Source organism: Dreissena polymorpha, chromosome 5, assembly GCF_020536995.1.
Source record: "Dreissena polymorpha isolate Duluth1 chromosome 5, UMN_Dpol_1.0, whole genome shotgun sequence".
In the NCBI taxonomy this organism is placed as follows: Eukaryota; Metazoa; Mollusca; class Bivalvia; order Myida; family Dreissenidae; genus Dreissena; species Dreissena polymorpha.
In genome coordinates, this window is record NC_068359.1 from 90825485 (window position 1) to 90844277 (window position 18793).

Here is an 18793-nt window from a genome sequence, read left to right on the forward strand (position 1 = left end):
CGTTGCAAAGCTTGTTAACAGCTGCTGAAAAAGATTCGTATTAAAAACTATTTGTATCACGTGCACCACATGCCCCTTATTCACAATACCGTAAACATAACAATACACCATGTACGGACTAGACGTCTTGAATATTTAACGCGCGTCATCACAAAATTCCCGCCTTTTGTTGCATGAGCATGACCCGAATCGTCTTAACCATTCGACGCGCGTCGGCACGAAGTGCACGAGGAAATTTTTCCGACGTTTCTTCATCGGCATTCATTTCAAGAGATATGGCGAACAATCTCCGTATAGGAATATTTTTACACAAATTGAAGTATGCATCTTTTGATGTACATCGTGTTAAGTAAAACATTGACAATTTTAAAACCGGTTTACTCTTATTTAAGGAATGTTGGTTCGATATTAATTCGTCTTTGTTACAAAATATTACGGCATGTAAGTAGACAAAGTGTAACCCAATGGTTCGACAACGACGAGAACAGTTGGTTTTAATATGACGTCATTGCGCGAATGGGATATGCACTAAATATAACTTCCGGAAATAATTGCTACTTTCAGTTTAGAGATGCGATGGCACTGATGCTTTTAAAACGGACATAGGGATACCGTTTAAACGGTAACGTTTCGTTTATTTAATTTCGTTTAAACGTTTAGAAAAATCTGTAAACGTGATACCCTTAATCATTACACGAAAATAGTAAAATCAAAGCGCTGTAGGCTTTGAAGGCCTGGGGCTAGATTTAGTGTGCTTGGGAAGAAGTATTGTCCGAATTTCTCCCTTTGTCCGAATTAATACGGATTGACCCTAGCGAATGAGTGCAGAAGCTCAGAGACTGTAGGAAAAGACAATATATGTGTATATACTACCGTGTATAAAGACGGTGGAGGACACACGATACTGGTGGTGGGAACGATAACCTTTTGTTCAACTCTAAAGATCAAGTAGAGGTTCGTCTACATAGGCGGTGAAGATATACAACAGCAACAACATGGCCGCAAAAAACTGTTATTGTTGACGTCAAATAAATCACTTTCAATAGCCTAAAATAGCGTTTTATTACATAATTAACAGATCAGGAAAACACTCATACTTCCTTTGTAATGTGTATACAGAAGAAAATCCACTTACTCTGAAAAAGAACGGTGTACAGATTGTGTAATTTGTCTCACGTAGAACTTTTCGCGCTCGATTTGCGCGCTCGATCTGCCCAGTGAAATACCATATCAGGTTACTTCGTCTATTTCCAAGAATTATCGTGAATAAAAAAAATTCATTTTCTTTTTTTCTGGAATGTCTTGTTAACGCAAAATAAAATAACAATATTTTAAAATATGTTTATAAATACCAAATATAATGTCTTCAAAAAATGTCTCAGAACAAAAATTTTCTTACTGTCTCCGTAAACACTCGTATCTTGTCGGCCTAGACTGTCAAGTGAGAAACTTATTCTCGCGTGAATATGCAAACAATAAAAACTATGTCGTAGCTAATGCTTGGCAACACTGTTATGTTATATAGTGATGTTCTGTATTTACAAGGCGGGTTATCGAGATCTGCGAAGAACTAATTTTATTGCGCATGAATTAAGTGGTAAATCGGACTTTGGGGAATTTGGATTTTGGCAGCCAACCAATTCGGATAGGCTCAGAAATTCGTATCATTACTATGGCCTTGGGGCTACGCCCCAGGCCAAAAACAGTAAAACAAATAATATAAACTCAGATCACATGTTACATGTATAAATAATTATCGTTAATTATATGATCGGTAATGAGTACTTTGCAACGTTAAGGTACCGCATTTAGCAAACAATAATTCGCAAAAGTAGATTTCGATTTTATATGAGTCTAGAGACAATGTCAATTCCGAATCAATTCAGATATAATTTTAAAGAAACATTTAATCAAAGTCAAAGATGTTAACGTTTTCTGTACTTCGACGTTTTTTTAAACATACCCAATCTTTTCATGCGGATGACGAGATGTTGAACTGCGTTTTCGCGCTTTTTTTTCAAGACCAGTGATTTACACAAAATACATAAAATCTAAAGCTTGATCACTTGCCAGAAGCAACCACTTGGCCTCATCGGCCACTAACCACTTCCTTTGACTGACTGGTCCACACAGGGAAGACTGTATATCGAACCATGCAATTTAAAGCGTAGTGAACTACATTGTCAAACGTATGGAACGCCAAAACTGCCTTTTGTTGAACAAGACTGATATGTTGGGTTAAGTTGACATTCTGTTGGGTTAAGTTTACATTATGTTTGATTCATTTGACATTATGCTGGGTTAAGGCGACATTATGTTGGGTTCATTTGAGATTATGTTAGGTTAAGGTGACATTGTGTTTGGTTAATTTGACATTTTGTTGGGTTAAGGTGGCATTATGTTGTGTTAAGTTGACATTATGCTGGGTTAAGGTCGAATTATGTTTGGTTAAGTTGACATTATGTTGGGTTAAGCTGGCATTATGTTGGGTAACGGTGACATTATGTTGGGTTAAGTTGTTATTATGTTCGGTTAAATTGCCATAATGTTGGCTTAAGTTGGCATTATGTTCGGTTAAGTTGACATTATGTTGGGTTCAGTTGGCATTACATTCGATTAAGTTGGCATTATGTTCGGTTAAGTTGACATTATGTTGGGTTCAGTTGATATTATGTTAGGTTCAGTAAACATTATGTTGGGTTAAGTTTACATCATGTGCGATTAAGTTGCCATCATGTTCGGTCGTCATTACGTTATGTTCGGTTCATTTGGATCTCCTCGGTACAGTAGTCTTAAAATGGCGGATGGACTCACACGTGCGCTTTCTGATCTAATTGCAAATTTCTGCAATGAAAAAAATGACGACGATACGGTATCAAAACTAAAGGCCCAGTCTCACTATGATGCCGGTGGAGCTCCGGTGCGTGATCCGGGATCTACCGGGATGAACCGGGGCTCTGCCGGGATGAACCGGGGCTCTACCGGGATGAACCTGGGCTCCGCCGGGGATGAACCGGGGACGACCGGGAACGACCGGGGTTCCACCGGGAAAGTATTAAAAGGTTTAATACGTCCGGGATGAACCGGGAGTCATTGGGAAGGTCGCCGGTGTTGCCCCGGTGGAGCCCCGATGAATGACGGCAGAGTCCCAGTATAGCTACGGTACATCGGTAAACCGGCGCTATGCCGGGACGCCATTGGCATTCACCGGAGCTCCGCCTGGGCATTACCGGCGACGACCGGGGTTAAACCGGGGCGTGGCCGTAGCTCTGCCGGGGTCTGATGCCGGTATAGCACCGGTGAGTGCCGGTGGAGTTACGGTATACCGGGGCTCTGCTGGGACGCTGCCGGCTTTCACCGGGGCTCCACTTGGGCATTACCGGCGACAACCGGGGCTCTGCCGGGGCTTCACCGGGATAAACCGTAGCTAGTCCGGCGTTGACCGGGACTCTGCCGGGTTGTTGACCGGCTTCAACAAGAGTGGCATTGGGAAATAGTGTGACCGCGTTAAAAAATATCTACGAATCATCCCGGTTCTCGCCGGTCGACCGGCGTTAGCAACCCGGGATGGACCGGTGCTCTACAGGCTATAGTGAGACTTGGGCTTAAGCGACACCGAACTAAAAGAATACGATTGGAGATAGACACAGATTTCGTGAAAAAAATCGAATGAACCGGACATAACGTTATGACAACCGAACATGATGTCGACTTAACCGAACATAATGTAAACTTAACCCAATATAATGTAAACTAAACCTAACATAATGTAAACTGAACCCAACATAATGCCAACTTAACCGAACATAATGCGAACTTAACCCAACATAATGTCATATTAACCGAAGGTAATGCCAACTCACCCAACATAATGCCAACATAACCGAACATAATGTCACCTTAACCCAACATAATACCAACATAACCCAGCATAGTCACTTTAACCAAACACAATACAAATGTACTAACTTAACCCAACATAATGCCAACTTAACCGAACATAATGCGAACTTAACCCAACATAATGTCAACTTAACCAAACATAATGCCAACTCAACCCAACATAATGCCAACATAACCGAACATAATGTCACCTTAACCCAACATAATGCCATCTTAACCCAACATAATGTCACTTTAACCCAACATCATGCCAACTTAACCCAACATAATGTCACTTTAACCCAACATAATGCTAACTTTACCCAACATAATGTCACTTTAACCCAACATAATGCGAACTTAACCCAACATAATGTCAACTTAACAACAAAAGGCAGTTTGAGCGTTCCATACAAACGCATAATGTACCTGTTTTCGTTGACGGAGTACATGTACGTGAGATGCTATCACTGTCCTAATCTATGATCGGGTTCTGATATATAGCTCGGCACTCGCAGAAGGACCACAACACTCGTACATTCGTTGTACTGATTCGGTTTATTAATATCCATCCACCAAGTTTTGGTACCCTTCGCATTGACGCAAACAATAGATACTGGAAACACCTACCTCCATAGTTGTTGTAGTTGAACTCGGCAAGTTCCGGTGTTTCATCCGGATTTAAATCCTTGTCCTGAAGTTCGCGCAGGTCGTCTATTGTCGGAGCAACGAAACTCCGTGTGTAAGAATGGGCCCTTCCATCAAAACTTTCCCCACCCACGCGAGCCAGAATACCACATATTATAACTGAACATAACATTGTAGCCGGTACAAAATGAAGATCCATGATGAATAAATACGATATTCCAACTTTTTTTCACATTTGTTTCATTTCATTAAGATTACCAGCTAATCCAGTCAGGAAAATGTTTAAGTCCACATTTTAGAATTAATGAAACCCATTCTAAACATCGTGAATTGACATCATTTTCAAATGCCCCAGGCTAAGTGTAAATTTTATTCGAATTTCCGTGTATTTCTCAATACACCAATTAAACACGCAGTTAGGTGTCAGCCTATATCTAAGGTGATATAGTGTTCAGTAAGTACACAGCAAAAGATTTGTATAGTGTGACAAGTTAATATGTAACCATGGACATGTTGTTCAGGGATCGCAATCAAAATCATGATCATCATCAGCAGCAGCAGCAGCATTATCATCATCAGCAGCAGCAGAAACAGTAGCAGCAGCAAAAGCATTATCATCATCATAATCACCACCACCATCATCATCATCACACAAAATATGTTATCAAATATCAAGCCACTCTTTTCAGGCAAATATGATCAAACTGTTGCTTCATCCGTCGTGTAAGAAAACACAAATAACTTGCCCCATCCTGGAGCTGCGGTAAGACATGGTCAAACATAAATGCGTAGGTGTTTCTATACTAACACAATGTATTTGCTAAGTGTCTAACTCTGTGAGCTGTCTTCATAATTATGTAGACTTTACTTTTTTTGTTATATTTCATTATGATCGAAGAATCAAGAAAAAAACAACATCGAACCCTCAAACTGGAATACGACACAAAAAGTGTATTGTCTGCACAAAAAATTAAAATAGCTGAAATTGTGCATTTGCGCCACCTCCTGTCATAAGCGCCACCTCTTGTCATAAGCGCCACCTCCTTGTCATTGGCTGCATCTCTTTTGGAACAATACCAAATTATGTATTAGATCGACAAGAAGTCAATGTTTTGTGCATGGAAAAATATATAATTATATATGTTCAACGCATCAATTTGATGTGTTAGCTATTTCATTGGGTAAAACATTTGCTTGTCATTCAGGCAATATACATCGATTTTCTGTTAAAAACTTCGCCATGCCACAACTTATAAAGGTTATCATGTTTCCAAATGGGCTATGATTATATGTTTCTGTACGGAATCCGAATAGTGCCATCTATAATCTCACCCTTCTTTCATCGAGAGCGACACACGAAGCGATAAACGATATTTTTTGCGAGATACACGAAGCGACACGCGATATTTACCACGATATATCGTCTTTTGGGCTACGCACACAAGGGCGAAATTTCGTGGTACATTCTCGCACGTCGCTTCTTGTATCGCGCAAAATATCTGCTCACTCTTTATAATGATACGTGACATTAAAAAACATCCGGTCCTTAGCGCCACCTCGAAAGTAGCATTGGCTCATTTATTGATGCATCGCAAAAAGCTGGCGCCGGTGATCAACGGCTGAGATGTTGGCCTGACGTGTTACCGGGAAGATTATTTATAATAAAACGATATCGGATTTCTCTTCCACATTCCAATGTGGGAAAATATTGTTATTATTTCATATATCAATTAACAAACCGCTTACTTATTTTCATGGGTGAAATATATAATTTCTATAAATATCAAATACCTCAACGATAACAAAGGTAAGGAAAGAGGTAGAGACGTTTTAAGAAACAGATACGGGCTTTTTTCAGACATTTAGTGCTATTTAGAATTAAGGCATTTAAATGGCCAATTTAAGTTTTTTAGTCAAATTTCCCAGACAAATGATTAAACAATGCTTATATGTCACATTTTAATTGCGGCCTATATGGCTGGTCGAACTCAGATCCCAAAACACAGCGGCGTATGCTCAGGTGACCTCTCAGTTAGTCATATTTTCATGTGTGGATAGTGATGTTCACCCAGATATTTTTGCCCGTCTCGTACGTGCAAAGTGAACCCAGAAAGGACCAATCGCTGTAGCGGAATACACGCCGCTTTTATTGTTTAATTCCATATCATCGCGTTATATAATACATTACACAACACATTATACTTAGCACAACATATAAGCACGATAATAACTACGAAGTATTGCATTGAAATTGTTAAATTTTGTAGAGTAAAAAATATAATAGAATTATTTTCTAGTGTGTTGAAAGCTGTTGCACAAAAATTGAAATAGAAGAGTTATAAAGATTTCAGTTTATGATGTCATGTAAAATTCTGTATGTCAAATCATACTGCAGCATCTAGACAGTTCACAATGAAACACGAATCGAATCTGCAAATGCCGCCCCGGTAAACGACTCGATAGGTCCGTAAGAACTCGTTAATTTCCGTATCATCTCAACGGTGTTCGAGTGATGTCGGTCGTCACCGTAGCCGACAGGCTGTACTACGTTTGCGATAGGGACTGAGTCTTGGTCAATACGCACGTCACCAATTGACATTTTGTCATCCGACAGCTGTTGAAAGAAGATCTATGTTCAATGCATGTCACAATTGCAAACATTAAAAACAAACATTAATAACAACATCATTATAGTTATTTTTTACCATTTCGCATAAGAGACACAATAATAATTTATCACGAATATTGTAACCTTAATTTGCTAAGAATTAGATCATCGTGACAATACATGAATTTATATATGGCAACTTTTGCCATTCGTTAACAACTTACCAGAATAACCCTAGTGACGTCACACAGCTGCCGGCTTATGTTCCACCTCACTGGGAAGTGGCTGGCGACCACAAGGGTCACGGGTCTTATTGATGTACACGTCAACAACAACCGGGTGAAGGGCGAGTAATGGTTGCCATATATGCTGACCACGATCAATGAAGTCCCATTTGCTGATAAGGTCAGATCTTGGCACGAATATAGTGCTGTCGGAGTTGCCCATATTTCTACCGACTGTGATTGCTGCGAGCGTATTAGTCTGCACCCTTCAACGTCGGCTGGTAAAAATATATAAGCTTTTATAGAAAAAAATACAATTAAGATATACCATTTACGGTACATTAAAATAAGTTAGGATATGAAGCATCGATAAGAACTTAAGCGAGAGGCATCTGTTTATCTGATTTGTTCTGATTTAACAAAACTACGCGCAATACTTGTTCACCAAACAAAATGATGTAAAACATTTTACCATACACACCAAGATTGTAACCACAAGACAGTTTGCTTAGCTCGACTATATTGTCTGGGAAACACGTGAGAAGGTTACATGTCAGATATGAATACATTGTACAGATGACAATTCATCCATCTCCTTGAACACTAACCTCAGTTCTAAAGGACGAAACAAAGTTATCCAAACACGTATTTGTGTGAACTGTAGTTTACATGTTTTTATCTCCCGCCAACAAGCATCCATAGATGTCTTCTACGCATGATTTTAAATGTGGCTTGTTTTAAAATGCATTCAGTTCAGTTTATATATATATATATATATATATATATATATATATATATATATATATATATATATATATATATATATATATATATATATATATATATATATATATATATAATATATATATATAAATGAAAAATGAACTGAACACATCAAAAACACAGGTTTTTGGCGCGTGGCCAAGTCACTTTAACACTATCAATTTGTCACAAAACAACATTTTTTATCATTTTGAAAAAAAAATCTGATTTTTTTTCTGATATAATATATGTTTATATATATCATATCAGAAAAAAAATTCCGATTTTTTTTTCAAAATGATAAAAAATGTTATGACAAATTGATAGTGTTAAAGTGACTTGGCCACGCGCCCAACACCTGTGATTAAAAACAACTCACATTTAAAATCCTGCGTAGAAGACAAGTATGGGAGCCTGTTGGTGGGATATATATCAATATTTAAATTATAAAAATAGTGTCTTTATTTACGCACTGCTCTGTCAGCCAGTTGTTGATGGCAGGGTAATACACATTTAATGTTGTGTAGCCTTTTCTTTCCTTGGTTTAGTCAGTCATATTGAAATCATCTCCTCTAAGTATATATATTTCTTAATTTTCGTGGCAAATCATGCAAATGGTTAGGCTAATTATTTATTTTAATGAAGGTTACAAAACAAATGCTTGAATCTGTATGTGTTCAAATTTGTTTTGCCTTTTCAATAAAAACTTCGTTCTGTATGTATGTTTTCTAAAAAGTCCCACATATTGTAACACATTTTCAATTTATGATGCAACTTACCCTGAAACGTTTGCGCAGACTAATTGGTACAATTAAATTATCGTATATACAATGCCGTTGCGTATTGTCCGTTGTACGTTTTTGCAGGGTGTTTAAATATAAACATTGTAAAATCTATTCAGAGACGTGATTCAAACCATTTAAGATGAGGCTGTGTTTACTTACGAAGACAAGTGTCATGCTGATAATGTTTCCCGCTGCACGTGCAGTAGCCATTGTCGCAAATGGCTCCTAATCTCGCGTCAGTGTACGCAGAGCACTGCGCCACGCATGGCGTCCTATCGAGACCTGGTGCGAAGTGTTCGTCTCGTTCGCCCGAGCGGGACGTACTCTTGGAAGTCGCCTGTTCCTGCAACTCGCCCGGGCGCGACCGGCGATCTGTTGCATTCGGTGGAAGAAATTGGGCGGAATTTTGTAGAACTTTGAACTGAAAAATAACACATATAAATAATATCGGGATCATGCACCTTTTTTTTTAATTTCCTAACACTAAAAAAACTAAAAAGAGGTTATATCCAAGTAGAATGTTGTAGTGCACTTAAAGAGTCTTTGCGGACTTTCATGGCCAAAATATGTGTAGATTCACTATCATATCGTACAAAAAATATTTATAGAAAAAACGAATGTATACTAAAAAATGTATGTTCCTAACTAAGTTCATTAATTGATACGCTAAAAAGCCGGGCATGTATTAGTCGAGAGATATTCACACCTATATTGTCGATAACTTCCCACTTTTTAGTTCGTAAACAAACCGCTCGTAAACACTTCTAAAACATAACATTTTGGCTAGAATAGCGATACATTCATTACAATGTTAAAGTCAAACACGACCTTAGGGCATATTTGATAATTTAGTACATGTTAAAACATGGCAACTGTTGTTGCACATAGCTATATGCATAGGTACCTGATCACCGTCAGTGTTTGATTTGATCAGCTGTATTTGGTGCACAGCAAAAGCAATAGCGACGGATGACGTCAGCACGAAAATCAGTGACAGTATGACGTAGACAGTGTGGGTTCGACGCCACGTGGTCGCCTTTGGCAGCGCCCTATCCAGCACCTCGCACACCTTGTGCGGCCTCACGGAACGAATGTGGGTGGGGTAAGAGCCGGATGTGAGACTCACGAAGCTCTCTGTAGACTCCCTCTGTGATCATAGCGAAAACCGTTACATGGCTAGCATGTTCAGGAGTAGAAATAACGGATAATTAAACGCGAGGTTTAGTTAGGGTAAATCGGAAATAAAACATCATTTGTCTTACAAAAAGCAGACAGACATGTACATCAATAAGAATTTCATTACATTGTATTCATTTTGAGCGTTCAAATATTGTTATCTTAATCAAGAAATACAGCTCTTAATAGGAATAAATTATATTTATTGGAATACCACATCGATAATTACAGTATATACATGTAGATTATATGTCTACACCGTTTTTAATAACGAACATGACTTACTTGTATTTGTTTGTACTGTATGTCAGAATTATCCGGAAAGACTCTGGCAGTCTCCATAATTATCTCGATTCCTAAATAGAAATTACCATTTTACAACGTGCAAAATAATTGTTTGAATATAACCACTAAATGTATATAATGTCGCATATAATTTATAGTGCGTGTATTCTATGCGTTTTTATAAATGTACAATGCACGCGGAATTAATGTGTTTATGCAAACAGCTATTCCAAACATGTACTTGCACATTAATATGAATCATACAATTTCGTCAACAAGCCTCGAAATTCCGACCGTTCTCCTGAATTAATGGAACAAATCTTGCGAATAAGTCATGAATTCGCATCGGGAGGGAAATTATTGACGTACGTCTTCTTGTCTGATGCCTAACAGCGGCTCCTTGTTTGACTCACTTAGGCAGATTTCAAGGCATTGAATTCACCGAATGTTAGAGGATGGACGACCGTCAAAATGTGATAACAAAGACTAACGCTCTATTTCGTTGAACACGTAAGTACATAGCGATAGTTACGCATGTTAGCGTCACCCTAAATTTGGTTTTGAATTCCAAAAGCCTATCATCATCATCATCATCATCATCATCATCATCATCATCATCATCATCATCATCATCATCATCATCATCACTATCATCATTCGTCGTCATAAAGACAATGATCATGAAATCGAACGAAATGGAAAGAAACACATGCTTTAACGCTCAATACTTCGTATGGAATTTATACGTAATCCAAAACAAGAGTTTGAGTAAAGGAATCAGCTCGTCGAGTTTCGATAATGAAATTCAGTCTCGATTTATTTAACAGAAACGTTTTCTTTCTTTGATTTGGTAACAGTGACATTGACCCGATACTTACATAGATGTTATCTGAAGCGATGTCTATACAATTTTAAACATGTTTAGAATTTAACTGACATATCTTAATTCAAAATCGAGTTATTGAGTGAAACCGTTTTTTTTCTTTTTAAAAAGAATTAAAATTGACCATGATAAACACCAACCCCGTATGCATACCTAGGGAAATGAACACGTGCCACCCCGGTATTTTCAGCCACCCCTCTTATTTTACACTGGACACTGATCCTTTCAACATTACGTAGTTTCTCGCATTGCGTTTTAAGTTTGATGAGTGCTTAACATAATTAATTATTAAATCGATAGAGATACCGACGAAATGTGCACTATTGGTTTATTGAAATGTTAAGTAATTCTCATTTTTTCGATTACACGTATACGAAAGAAAGGAGAACTATGATATGTGTTGTTTTTTTGCATTGTCCGGTTAAATAAAAGTTCACTGTATAATAATAAATAATAAAATAAATATTGTGGGCGTTTGCATTTCTTGAAAGAAATCTACGCTCTTAACATGATCATGACAGAATTCATTCACCCCCTATTGGTTATGAAATAATGGGATGTCCATTATCCCGGTGGCAGATACGCGTGGTGGACAGTGGCCGGGTGGCAGATACGTGTGGTGGACAGTGACCGGGTGGCAGATACGTGTGGTGGACAGTGACCGGGTGGCAGATACGTGTGGTGGACAGTAACAGGGTGGCAGATACGTGTGGTTGACAGTGACCGGGTGGCAGATAAGTTTGGTGGACAGTGATCGGGTGGCAGGTACGTGTGGTGGACAGTGACCGGGTGGCAGATAAGTGTGGTGGACAGTGACCGGGTGAAAGATACGTGTGGTGGACAGTGACCGGGTGGCAGATACGTGTGGTGGACAGTGACCGGGTGGCAGATACGTGTGATGGACAGTGACGGGGTGGCAGATACGTGTGGTGGACAGTGACCGGGTGGCAGATGCGTGTGGTGGACAGTGACCGGGAGGAAGATACGTGTGGTGGAAAGTGGCCGGGTGGCAGATACGTGTGGTGGACAGTGGTCGGGTGGCAGATACGTGTGGTGGACAGTGGCCGGGTGGCAGATACGTGTGGTGGACAGTGACCGGGTGGCAGATACGTGTGGAAGACAGTGGCCGGGTGGCAGAAACGTGTGGAAGACAGTGGCCGGGTGGCAGATAGTGTGGTGGACAGAGACCGGGTGGCAGATACTTGTGGTGGACAGTGACCGAGTGGCAGATACGTGTGGTGGACAGTGACCGGGTGGCAGATACGTGTGTTGGACAGTGACCGGGTGGCTGATACGTGTGGTGGACAGTGGCCGGGTGGCAGATACGAGTGGTGGACTCTGACCGGGTGGCAGATACGTGTGGTGGACAGTGACCGGGTGGCAGATACGTGTGGTGGACATTGGCCGGGTGGCAGATAAGTGTGGTGGACAGTGACCGGGTGGCAGATACGTGTGGTGGACAGTGACCAGGTGGCAGATACGTGTGGTGGACAGTGACCTGGTGGCAGATACGTGTGGTGGACAGTGACCGGGTGGAAGAATCGTGTGGTGGACAGTGACCGGTTGGCAGATACGTGTGGTGGACAGTGACCGGGTGGTAGATACGTGTGGTGGACAGTGGCCGGGTGGCAGATACGTGTGGTGGACTGTGACCGGGTTGCAGATACGTGTGGTGGACTGTGACCGGGTGGCAGATACGTGTGGTGGACAGTGACCGGGTGGCAGATACGTGTGGAAGACAGTGGCCGGGTGGGAGATACGTGTGGACAGTGACCGGGTGGCAGATACGTGTGGAAGACAGTGGCCGGGCGGCAGATACGTGTGGAAGACAGTGGCCGGGTGGCAGATACGTGTGGTGGACTGTGATCGAGTGGCAGATACGTGTGCTGTTCTATCAATAAAAAAATGAATTAAATAGCGTTTGTGCCTCGCACTATTTCAACAACTTTCAAATTTCACGCGTGGGCTAATTGTTCAGGTGAGCTTTTTTCCAGATGCGCACATAGACGGTTAGGATTTTGTCCTTGAGAATACATTCCAGAGAAAGCTTTTGTCTGCAATCGAAGTTGACTGTTGAGTGAATGCAAGGTTTCAGCTTTTGTCCGGGTACCTTTAATTGCATCAATCTAGAAGTCGTTATTTCTCCTTAAACAATTTGAAACTATTACCTGAACGAACGAATGCATGGATGCATGAATGCATGACTGACCGACCGACCGACCGACCGAGTGATTGAGTAAGTGAATATACCGTCTTATGACTTACCGTCGTTTGAATATTAGTACACTTTAACACATCGCCTCGATAGACATGGTGCCCCACCCCCACCCCCCTCCCCGCCCAAGAACAGGGCCGTTCGGATCCATCCACGTAAATAAATGCACAAGGCTGCGCAATCAGCTAAAGTATCTTTGAATCATTTAAATAACAACCCAAGACTGACAGTCAGACAAAACATATCGTGTTTTTGCTACTGGTCAATTAATGAGCTTCGCATAATCCGGTTCCAAACAAGCAAGGCAAGGTGCCGTATAATACAGGCATTTATAAGATCCTGTCTCGATGCCAAATCACGTATAGGAAAACAATAAGACTGTTCTGTATTCTTCCCGGAAAACTACAATCCGAAAAAAGGATAACGCACTTCCGTTTGTAAGATGTCCTAGTGAACACAGCATTTCAATTCAGCTGAACAACTTGCAACCCAATTCGCGCTGTCCCCGCCTCTTATCCAATCAATACTTATATACGTACACCACTATTGTCAAGAAATACAGAACAGGGCTTGATGTCAGAGAAAGAAATGCTGCTCAGATTTACGACGTGCAGCGTTTCAGACAAGCTGATTAATTGTATTGTCCTCGCCTCAACGGCAAATCAAACGAATATTGCACAACATTAAATATGGTTAAAAGTCCACATAAGAATTATAATTTATAATGGTGGCAAGAATTCGTAGAATAAATTAAAACTGTTCAATGATATGCTGTTCCCCCTCCCCCCCCTCAACATATGAAAAAGTATTTAATTAATACACGTAATAAGATTGTGTTAAGTACAAAGCTTGTTTTTCTATCTACCGATATTACAACAAGTATCAGTCAAAATTGTAACAAGTTATGTGCTTTGCAATCCTTCACTTGGAACTGTGCACAAGTTATAAGCTTTTTAACCCTAAGCTGTTTACTATGTACCATTTATATGCTTTGCAACCCTGCACTATAAACTGTGAACACGTACTATTTTTTTGCAAACTTCAACCATGAACTGTGTATACGTAGTGTGCTAAACGACGCTCCACTATGAACTAGGTACTTGCGACTTGCTTAACGAACCACCACTATGAACTAGGTATATGTGACGTGCTTAACGAACCTCCTTTTTGAACAAGGTACATGTGATGCGCTTAACGAACTACCACTATGAACTAGGTACATGTAATGTGTTTAACGAACCTCTACTATGAACTAGGTACATGTGACGTGCTTAACGAACCTCCACTATGAACTAGGTACATGTGACGTGCTTAACGAACCTCCTTTTTGAACAAGGTACATTTGACGCGCTAAACGAAATACCACTATGAACTAGGTACATGTAATGTGCTTAACGAACCTCTACTATGAACTAGGTACATGTGACGTGCTTTACGATTCTCCAATATGAACTAGGTACATGTGACGTGCTTAACGAACTTCCAATATAAACTAGGTACATATGACGCGCTTAAGGAACCTCCACTATGAACTAGGTACATGCGACGTGCTTAACGAACATCCATTATGAACTAGGTACATGTGACGCGCGTAATGCACATCCACAATGAACTAGGTACATGTGACGCGCTTAATGAACCTAAACTATTAACTAGGTACATGTGATATGCTTAACGAACCTCCAATATGAACTAGGTACTTGTGACGCGCTTAAGGAACATCCACTATGAACTAGATACACGTGTAGCTTCGAAACATCCCATATGAATGAACCGTGTGTGAATAATTATTAATTTCAAACCTCCACAATCAAATGTGTACAACAAATGTGTTTTCAAAACCTATTCTGTGGACGCTTTGCAAGTTATTTGCTTTGCATACCACATATACGAACAGGGTACTAGTAATGTATTTTGCAACATCCACTTTGAAAGCACACGTATTTTAGAACAGGTAATGTTTCCGGCGTAGCCATCTTCTCAAGTTTTCGGAATATATCAAACGACATGTTGAGAACCTTTCAAGTCAGAAGGCCGAATTATTAACTTTTATTTTCGCTTTTGTTCAATACATAAACTGAGCAAAATGTAGACAGTATACAACATGCCGTATTTTCTTAAAGTAATGTACATGTAACTTAGTCGTTGTGAATTTCATAAAAAAGTAAGGGTGGCATGTTTTTGCCGTGTGACTAGGTGAGCATACATAGCGGTAAACATGGTATGCTGAATTCAAATGTATCGATCAGCCAGTACCATTATAATACGCCACGGTAATGCAACCTTGAATAGTCATTACGGCTTTAGAAATGAGAAATACATTGCTTGTATTACATGTCATACGTTTCCTTTGTCAAACTAACTATACAAATATGCCTTTCCAAAACACGTTAACGACATTATTTTGAGCGTTTTTATTGGCTTTACTTCCTTTATCTGGCATATCGCATGCCGTTAGTTTGGCGAAACGTTAATGCGAAATGACGTCACGTCGGCAAACGACTATTAGATAAATGTTTCTTAAAAAATGTCTTAGGTAAATGAAAACATAAATCTGCCGAGACAAATTTCAATAACTCGTTTTAAAACATGGCATTAATGATGTCTTTTGTGAGATCCTACATGTGCATGAGGGAAATATTTATGAATTCATACAGTAACTGGATATGATGGGCGTACAATCTCTACCATACATGAAATTTAAGTCTACAGCTACTCTCAACGATCATAATTGCTTAGAGCAACTTATTTAATAACCTGCGCATGCCACATATGTGCACAGTTCAGCGATATGATTGCCAAACAAGTGTCTGCATTAGCAAAACGCACAGCATATCCATGTATATGTTTAAAAAATCTACAAAAATAACAGTACACGTATCGAACACTAATTACTTTAAATTATGATCACTTACTTTGTTTAACATCCAGTGTCCTAGGTAATGCAGTGTTCTCCACACGACACTCAGCTTCTTTATGAAAGAAAACTGCGGCAGCAGACGACAAAGGCATCGCAACAAAATACACCGATCGTAAATTGAACCATTCCAAATGCCTGTTTATCACAATGAATCTTTGAAAGGAGACTGAACATAACTGATCGTAATTTGATCCGAAAAGTGTTGAAAACTGTTAAAATACAAATTGTTCCGTCGGTGTGCGTTGCGATCCGCTGTTGGCGTGCGCGTTTCGGAACGGTTGATCGAGTTTGAGCGTTTCAATGAAATATTAGGTGCTTGATTCAAACTTATCTATCAGCCATCTGTCGCCTGTTCGTTGGCGAGCGAAACAAAAAGCAGCCCATTGAAATTCGATAGTGCAAAGAATGCAACGTACCAATGCATAACCCTGCATAACCCTGCCTCTCAAAGAAATCTCGAGATCTGGTGATACTTGTGTGTTAATAAGAACTATAAAACGAAGGAGAAAAAGAAGTAGTAGTAGAAGTGGTGGTGGTGGTTGTGGTAGTGGTGGTATTAGTATTAGTATAAGTATTAGTAGTAGTATTAGTAATTGTAGTAGTAGTAGTAGTAGTAGAAGAAGTAGTAGTAGAAGTAGGAGTAGTAGTAGTAGTAGTAGTAGATGCAGCAGCAGCAGCAGCAGCAGCAGCAGCAGTATTAGTAGTAGTAGTAGAAGTAGAAGTAGAAGTAGTAGTAGTAGTAATTGTAGTAGTAGTAGTAGTAGTAGTAGTAGTAGTAGTAGTAGTAGTAGTAGTAGTAGTAGTAGTAGTAGTAGTAGTAGTAGTAGTAGTAGTAGTAGTAGTAGAAGTAGTGGTGGTAGTAGTAGTGGTAGTAGTAGTAGTAGTAGTAGTAGTAGTAGTAGTAGTAGTAGTAGTAGTAGTAGTAGTAGTAGTAGTAGTAGTAGTAGTAGTAGTAGTAGTAGTAGTAGTAGTAAAGTAGTAGTAGTAGTAGAAGTAGTAGTAGTAGTAGAAGTAGTAGTAGTAGTAGTAGTAGTAGTAGTAGTAGTAGTAGTAGTAGTAGTAGTAGTAGTAGTAGTAGTAGTAGTAGTAGTAGTAGTAGTAGTAGTAGTAGTGGGAATGGTAGTCGTAGTCGTAGTAGAAGTAGTAGTAGTAGTAGTAGCAGTAAAAGTAATCGTAGTAGTAGTAGTAGTAGTAGTAGTAGTAGTAGTAGTAGTAGTAGTAGTAGAAGTAGTAGTACCAACATCAGCAGCGGCAGTAGCTTGTTAATGTTAACACATGTAAACAAATAGTTTTAGTTATGGCTGTTTTATTTATACTGTTGCGGATAAAGATTCTAACGATAATTTGAATGATAATGATGATGATGATGATGATGATGATGATGATGATGATGATGATGATGATGATGATGATGATGATGATGATGATGATGATGATGATCATGATGATGTTGTTGATGATGATGATGATGATGATGATGATGATGATGATGATGATGATGATGATGATGATGATGATGATGATGATGATGATGCTTTCGTTTCGGTAGCATTCAGGGTAAGTCAGGGACATGTAAACGATCTTTATTTCAAGGGACGCTTTTCAGCTTTTAACACAAGCATTGTTTAAAATTCATGCGCATGAATTGATTGAATTTAATAACCCATAAAACGGGAGTAAATACCCACCTTTGGCTATATGGTGTAGCTATGGAACGCCAAAACTGCCTTTTGTTGTTAAGTTCGCATTATGTTGGGTTTAAGTGACATTATGTTGGGTTAAGTTAGCATTATGTTGAGTTAATGTGACATTATGTTGGGTTAAGTTGGCATTATGTTGTGTTAAGGTGACATTATGTTCGGTTATGTTGGCATAATGTTGGGTTGAGTTGGCATTATGTTTGGTTAAGTTGACATTATCTTGGGTTAAGTTCGGTTAAGTTAGCATTATGTTGGGTTAAGTTAGCATTATGTTGAGCTAAAGTGACTATGTTGGGTTATGTTGGTATTATGTTGGGTTAAGGTGACATTATGTTCGGTTATGTTGGCATTATGTTGGGTTGAGTTTGCATTATGTTCGGTTAAGATGGCATTATATTGGGTTAAGTTCGCATTATGTTCGGTTAAGTTAGTATTATGTTGGGTTCAGTTGACATTATGTTAGGTTTAGTTCACATTATGTTGGGTTGAGTTAACATTATGTTCGGTTAAGTTGACATCATGTTCGGTTGTCATAACGTAATGTCCGGTTAATTCGGATTTTTTCACGAAATCTGTGTCTATCTCCAATCGTTTTCAACCCGAGACGGTTTAGTTCGGTGTCGCTTAAGCCCAAGTCTCACTATAGCCGGTAGAGCCCCGGTCCATCCCCGTTTGCTAACGCCGGTCGACCGCCAAGAACCGGGA

At 39.6% G+C, this 18793-nt stretch overlaps 2 protein-coding genes across 2 annotated transcripts in view; both read right to left on the reverse strand.

Moving 5' to 3' along the window:
• The window catches only part of LOC127831928 (uncharacterized), a 12644-nt gene extending 7779 nt beyond the window's left edge, over window positions 1-4865 (reverse strand). Inside the window, exon 1 of the mRNA XM_052357008.1 lies at window positions 4513-4865. Within this exon, the coding sequence (XP_052212968.1) occupies window positions 4513-4729 (217 nt within the window). The 5' untranslated portion in view covers window positions 4730-4865. The remainder of the gene's footprint in view (window positions 1-4512) is intronic.
• Window positions 4866-6730: 1865 nt separating this feature from the next.
• On the reverse strand, window positions 6731-16669 carry LOC127831829 (uncharacterized). The gene is made up of 6 exons (XM_052356902.1): window positions 16384-16669; window positions 10371-10441; window positions 9814-10056; window positions 9069-9330; window positions 7363-7640; window positions 6731-7144 (listed from the first exon to the last, which is right to left on the reverse strand). Exons 1-6 carry the CDS (start codon window positions 16478-16480, stop codon window positions 6938-6940), a joined length of 1158 nt encoding a protein of 385 aa, XP_052212862.1. The 5' UTR covers window positions 16481-16669; the 3' UTR covers window positions 6731-6937.
• Between the last annotated feature and the right edge of the window lie 2124 nt (window positions 16670-18793).